We start from the raw sequence: 7,267 nt of genomic DNA on the forward strand, positions 1-7,267 counted from the left end.
AAAAAAGATATAATCTTTTTGGTACATTTGTACATACAGATCCATAGAATGATTGTCATACTAGCTACATAGTTCTTGACCTTATGAAAGTTTGAGAGGAAGAGTTCAGCTTGCTAATGCACTTAAAATCGAGTGTTTTGAGGCAGATTTGACAAAGTTATAGGTGTTTTCAGAAATCAAAAGTTTCTCTAAACACTAATGAGCCAAATTTCAGTGCTTGTTACAGGTTGTAATTGGATGATTATGAAGGTTTATTGTTAGTACACTTATCAATACGGACTGTAAAAATATGGAAAAATATGGAGAGTGAAGCTCTCACCGCAGGGAACAAGATGCATATTTTTATTTATTTTTTGCCCTTCTCCTGGCCTCTCAATATTTTTGTGTATCAATAATTTAATTTTCTGCCCAGAAAATATTATATTTTGTGTAGTGTTACAATCTTCAAAGAGAACAAGTTTAATTGAATCAGAACCAAATTAAAAGTATTCACAAGTCCCTTAAACTCCCTCCACCTTTTTTATTCCATTTTGTTTGAGTTTATGATAACACTTTTGGAGCTCTAGGCTGAGCGCTATTCTCAGACAGCTTGGGTATACAAGTGAGCTCAATTTGAATTAATCAAAATCCTTGAATTTTTTTATTTTCAATCATATTGAATTGTAGTTATCTGATGAGAATTTGCTATCCACTCAGAACCGATTTTAAGCACAAGGAATATACATCTTTTTCATGATGAACCCTTTGATTCTGAATCCAAAATCAAACAAATCATGATAAGATGTATCAAAAAGTTGATCAGGAAAGATGAATCAAAAATGATCAGACAAAGACTTATGTAAAACCTACGTCTTGTCTCAGACTCAAGATTTTATTACAAAGGGTCTGTCTTTCAAACCTATGTAACAAAATTCACACAAAATAATTCTTTAGAAATTTCAACTTTCATACCAGAAAAAGCTGATCCTTCATAACCAATCTTAGCCCATAAAGTTTTCTAGAGTGATGTATGTGATTATGAGTGAGGTAAGTGAGATGATTGGTCTAGTGAACAACTGGACCAATCATCGCAATCACTTTATCTTCAATTGATAAATTCTTAGCATACTCTTTATAGGCTGGTATTGTTGAGCCTAAAAGAATGTGAATCAAAAACCAGGATTGTTAATATCAGATATCATGTGGACGAGTTACCAATTTGAAAGACAGTAAAGGGATCCCAGGCTGGTGGGGCAAGAGGTACGACGGCCTGAAGAAATTGATATGATGAGCGCCTTTGTGGGACCTTAATATTTTCATTGATGCAATTCCTTCACCAGTCTTCATTCAGTGAAGTCAACTTGAGACTCTGAAGTACATCAAATATGAGACTGTGTCAAATTACAAATTGATATCTTCCATACAAAAATGAGAAAGAACAGTGAAACATTAAAGACAGCTTTCTGAATGTGTATAAAAGGGTGGTGGCTTGAGTTTAATTTCATACATCCAACCAGTTAATAACAACTCACCAACAAATAAAAGAATCTCAATGGTGCCAGCCAACCGTTCCAACATTGATACCCCTTTTTTGGGCATCTATATGCGCCATTACCAAGATTGGATTTTTGCAAGCATAGATATCACAAGATTCATGATTATGCCAATGACCCATGACCTTGAGGTCTTCCCTGCTGACACCTGAAGGGCAAAGGTGGGGAGCCCCACCAACTCTACATGAATGCCCCGTTCGAGTAGTACCAAAATGCACAACCAATTGATCCGCCCACCAACCACATGTGGGATACTTTCCACCATAATTGTAGTAGCCAGGAGGGATCCATTGAGTTACCACGAGATTTGTTGTTTCGAAGAATGAGAGCTACAGGGTCTGAAGGAGACCCTTGCCTTGCTTGAATCAGAACTTCAGAACCTTCACGTGCTTGATCATTTTTTTGATGTGGTAAAAGATACTTCACAAATTCTTCACAGTCAGAGAAGTTAACAGAGCCACAACAAATAGTATTTGCAAGGTTTCTTCCCACCATTGAATGGTCTACAGTAATTTCTGCTGTCCTGTGCAAACCAGCAAAAGCCACTGAGAGCATCATCACAAATAAGAGGTCGTCATGAGTGACTATCTTTTTGGCCACTTTGTCCATATCCTTGATGGTCATTGGCTGAGCTTGGTCTTGTGGGATTGAGAATTGATCTTGGCAACCAGCTAGGACACCCTTGAAAAGGTCGGATTTGTGCGCTTCCTTGAGAGTTGGATGTGAGATGCCACAGAATTGGATCATTATTTGTATGGCGCCTGCGGCGCTGGACGGTGTAGAACTCCTACGCTGCGGAGCGTAGGCAGAGCCTCAAGGGGAAGAAACAACTCAAGTCGGGTAAACCGCCCAGAGCCGTAACCAAAACGCCGCTAAGCTGCCCTCAAAATACAGTGAGACACTTCTCTACAACCTTTCTACCACCAAAATAAGCTTCCAACCTTGATTAACCAATCTACAAGCTTTAGTTCAGCTTTAAGAATCCCTGTAAAGGTCCTACGGTTCAAAAACAGATGTAAACAAGCTGTTTTTTACTACGTTCCCCAATGCAGTTCTTCAAAAAACCTTCCCGCAGCAAGTAAAAAAAATAAAAAAAACCTTGATTTTCCTCCTAAACCTTGTTCTTCAACTTCTACTGATCCTAAATCTACCCTACACACCCTAGTGGCTTCAAAACCCAGCCAATTACACTTGTAATTGCCCAAATACCCCTTACTACCTTAGGACAAAACCCCTAAGGAGTTATGTTATAAGGGTTTTGAATTCACCAATAACACTTCTAATAACAGCAACCCACCCTTAGAATAAAGGTAAGTCCTTTCCTTTTAAGAACTCTTAAGGATGCAATGAATTAAAAAAAAACTCTCTATCTTCTACTTCCTACTCTAGAAGATAACTCAATAACGATAAAAGGCGGCAACTCTCCTAATAAGCGACGCTTTGCTTCAATTCGATAACAAAGAGAAAAAACAACAACACTTCGATACAATAACACTCTATCACACACAAAACTCGCACACAACTCGATCTTGCCTCCTTATAGTTCCAACAACTCAAGACCTAATCAAACCTATGTAAGTATGGTTTGCCTTTCTCATGATCATCTTCTCACCTATTCCAATTACTGATTGAATGATTCTTCCTTTGTTTTTTTGATAGAAGATGCTTTATTCGATTCCGGCGGTTCCAATCGGAAACAATCGTTTCCGAAACGGATCGTGGCTTTTCGCACTCAGTCCAGCCCACTCGTCACCATCCCCCACTCTCTTCACCTTCTTCATCACCCTGACTTCAAAATCAAAATCGATTTATCGATTTTGCCCGATTCAGGTTAGTCCTTTCCTTGTTTGTCTTATTCTTCTTTCTAACCCTACAACACCCACAGCCCTCACTACCATTTCCATGCCTTGGCTTCAAAATCGAAATCGATTTTCGATTTTGACCGATTTAGGTAAGCCTTTCCTTTGTTTTCTCTTCTGGAACTCCTCCTTTGCTGACTACCAGTTTCTCCTTTTGTTTTTATCTGATCCTCTTTTAGTTTAAACCGACCCAGTTGATCGATTTCTGGTGCTAAAGGCTCAGCCAGCCCCTGTTTCTCTTTTTTGTTTTAGTTTAGTCTTGCTGCCCCCCCCTCGTTTAGTCTAGATGTTGTCAGGGCTTAGTTTGGCTGAGGATGATGTAATGAAAAAAAACAACCCAAAAAATGCGACTTTTGGAAAAGATATGCTGAGCTGAGAGTGTCCCAGATAAAAACTAAAACTAAAAGATAAGCTATAAAAGGGCCTTGAAATAGCCTTTCAGAAAAACTGCTTTCCACAACGGTTGAGTTTCAGGCTTTGAACACTTAAAAGACAGATAATCTGCCAGAGTATTGTTTGACTGGAGCAAAGTTGTCTCCACCAATTCGCCCATGAGGTCACAAAACTCCACGTAGCGTTCAAACTCAGCTTGACCTTCTGGGAGTGTTGAATGTGAAGCTCTCTTACTCAAATCATAGTCACGCTGTTGCCGAATCGCATCCTTCAACTCTAAGCTGGCAGTCGGCTTCTCAACAGGCTGATTTTCAGCCGGAATTGCTAAAGAAGAACCTCCTGCTTGAAATTTGGCGCTAGTAGATTGAGATTGATCCTTAAGATACTTCCAAATACCAAAAGGATCCGAAAGAAGCCCTTTAGATTCAATTTCAAGACAAAATTGCTCAGAGATGTGAGTATACTGATAGCAGCCGCTTTGTTTTGACGAGCAACATATGCATTGAGCAAAACGTTTCTTTCCACCTCGTGACCCTCGAGAACTTGGACTCAACCCGAGGATACTTACATGTGTATCCTTGCAGTGGCTCCCACAATGGCCTGCAGAAGCATCTAAGAGGCATAAGATGCATCTTTTGTTGGCCCCCAGACACAAGTCCCACATGTAATTGCACTCCAACACCTACGCACATGCACACCACCTTTGGTGGCATGAACATACTTACACACACCTTTCCAAAAAATTCCCACTCCTTTCGAACACAGGGTATGTGACTTGTGTGCCACTTCTTTTTCACGCCACCTACCTTCCAACCCCCTCATAACCTCACCCTTTTCACATGATTTCCAATCAAAAATTCACAACTTTAACACATCAATTGCATCGTCACACTCTTGCCACCTAACACAACACTACCCTGACATCCATACACCTGTGCACACACTCTTCAGCGGATCAATAGCATCCTCACACCATTATCGCCAACCCTTCACTCGGTCCTACACCCATCCTTGATTCAACCACATTTGGACTGAATCCCCCTTACTCAACTCAAATAACCCGAACTCTTCACAGCCTTTTACATAGAAGTCATCATTACTTACATATACATACATACCTGATTACATTCCTAGGCCTTCTGATTGTTTTGCAGGCCTTTCCACTCCCCCTCTTGCTACCGCACCACTCTCACGTTACTCGTCTAACCACTACTCCTTATGCCACCAAAAAGCAAAACCACCACATTGACATCAGCCAACCGACCTCGCCGCAAGACTGCCACAACAGTCACTGCAAGAAAGGTCACTGCTAAGAAACGCCCCAAACCCCAACCATCTTCATCCGATGAATCCAGCTCAGAAGACTTTGATATCAATGTCAACTTGGACAAATACGGAGAGGACAACAAGGACCTCCTTGACGACTCACACATACCGGCACCTAACAGACAAACCAGCACCACGACTCCTAATCCTCAGTCCACTTGTATCCAAATTACACTTAAAAACTACAATGATATCACTTTGGATATGGGGGCAATCAACAACCTCATATCAGCATCTGGCCGTAAAACCCAAAACCGCATCCCCCCCGATGTCCAAAAGGAGCTGAAAAACATACAAATGATGTATTGACGTGCCAAGAAGCTACTTGCATTGGTTGCTCATTGCAGTGAACGTACGGTGACCAAATTTCTGTCATTAACACACCCTCTAGTGTTGCAGTCTCAATCGATATCTTCAATAACTCTACATCTACATACATCAAAAAGACATGAGGTCAGCATTCGAACAAAGCGCAGCTTTTATCAATCTTTTCTCAAGTACAGTATTGAAAGTGCCAAGACAACCAGTTAGTAATTGTAATCTTTTGTATTCAAACACCTGGCTTACTTTCTACTCCATCATAGTGCCACCGAGGAACACCCAGGAAGGCTTTAAAGAACGGAACCAACACCTAGGCTATACTTGGTCCCATTTTGAACCTGAAGAGAAAGACATATTCAATGAGAGGCTGTTCTTCTCTCTTGGTCACTTGGCATGTGGATGGGATAAACCATCAGCTATTGAACCTAACATCACTCCTTTCACTGCTGAAGAAGAAGACATGTACTTACCAATTTTCAAGCAATTAGTTGACGTGGCAATGGTAGCATGTGATCTAGGACAAGACAAATTTGGCCCACACCTTCCTACGGCTAAGCAAAACAAGGGCATCAATGAAATTCAAAGGATCAAAAATGAGGTATTATTTGTCTTTGATCTTCACAGTTAATCATTGCTGACAAACAATGGCACTAATCAGCTCCAGACAGTACATATACGATGTGGAGTTGACTATGCCCTCATGGCATCCTCGTGGAGCCCCCACACCCAGAACCCGAAAGGTCAATGGGAAATGCAAGTGTCCTTGTCTGATGATTGGACCACACTTGCAGATACAAAGTGGACACTACTTGAACACTTTGTTCGACATGTGGCCCAGTCAGATCTGAAAACAAAGCCAATCAAAACCAAGAAACCTCAGGCCAGCGACCTCCTCAAATGTAAGTTAACAGCCCAGTTGAATCAGATAGTTTGTAAGTCGTATGATACCTGTTCATCCTCCCCCTCATGATCTGTTGTATCTCATCAAGAGCAGAACTCACGCTCTTGTTGTCAACCACATTCTATCAGGGTATCACCTCAAGGCTCCATTTGGCCGCTTTGACTGCCACCCCAAGAACGCTTCCCCTCAAGTTACCCTGAAAAGTCAAACCTTCAAGGGGAATATTAAGCTCCAATGCATATGAGATGCTGCATCTAGAATGACTGATGAAATACTGGAAACACCCTTTGAAAAAATGTCTGCTAAGACACATCAAATGTGGCTTGATGACATTGCTGCTGGCTTTTACACAGTGGTGAAAACGACAGATGAAGAGCAGAATAGTAAAGAAGAAAAAGATGAAGAGAAAGCTGAAGCAGAAGAAGAAGAGGAGCTTGCAGAGCAGGCTGAAGGGTGATATGTTGTATTTCATGTTCTAAAAACTATCAATTTCACTTTGTATGTTTGATTGAAATTCATCTATCTTTATTTCTTGTTAACTTATCAAAAAGTTTCATGCTCAGTTGGTACCTACGGAATGCGACATGTGTCAAAGTGACAACTTGAAATTTCAAAAATCAAAATTTTGGGATCCCCAGGTCAGAAACTGACAAAACTGGATTAAACACCAGATTCAACTCAAATACTGGTCTGAAACCCCCCGTATTTGGGATGAAACCATACTTTCTGCCAGTTTTTAGCGGTTTCCAAACCACAACCCCAAATTTGACCGCTGGGTTGGCACTTTGGCACAAATAATACACAAAAATTTGAAAGATCAAGTTTTAACATTACAAAATTCACACACTTACAAAACAACCAAACACAAAAGTGATTCTTTACCACAAGTCAACTGTAACTGTAAATTCACATCAATTTAATCTACTGCTATCATT

At 40.6% G+C, this 7,267-nt stretch overlaps 1 protein-coding gene across 1 annotated transcript; it reads right to left on the reverse strand.

Moving 5' to 3' along the window:
* Positions 1–1,044: 1,044 nt before the first annotated feature.
* On the reverse strand, positions 1,045–2,156 carry MELLADRAFT_113073 (uncharacterized protein; the record flags this gene model as incomplete). Its single annotated transcript, XM_007417661.1, has 4 exons — positions 1,045–1,133; positions 1,195–1,249; positions 1,595–1,861; positions 2,025–2,156. The coding sequence occupies 4 exons, from the start codon at positions 2,154–2,156 to the stop codon at positions 1,045–1,047; spliced, it is 543 nt and encodes a 180-aa protein (XP_007417723.1).
* Positions 2,157–7,267: the final 5,111 nt, after the last annotated feature.

The sequence above is a fragment of the Melampsora larici-populina genome (assembly GCF_000204055.1).
Source record: "Melampsora larici-populina 98AG31 unplaced genomic scaffold MELLAscaffold_76, whole genome shotgun sequence".
Taxonomy (NCBI): Eukaryota; Fungi; Basidiomycota; class Pucciniomycetes; order Pucciniales; family Melampsoraceae; genus Melampsora; species Melampsora laricis-populina.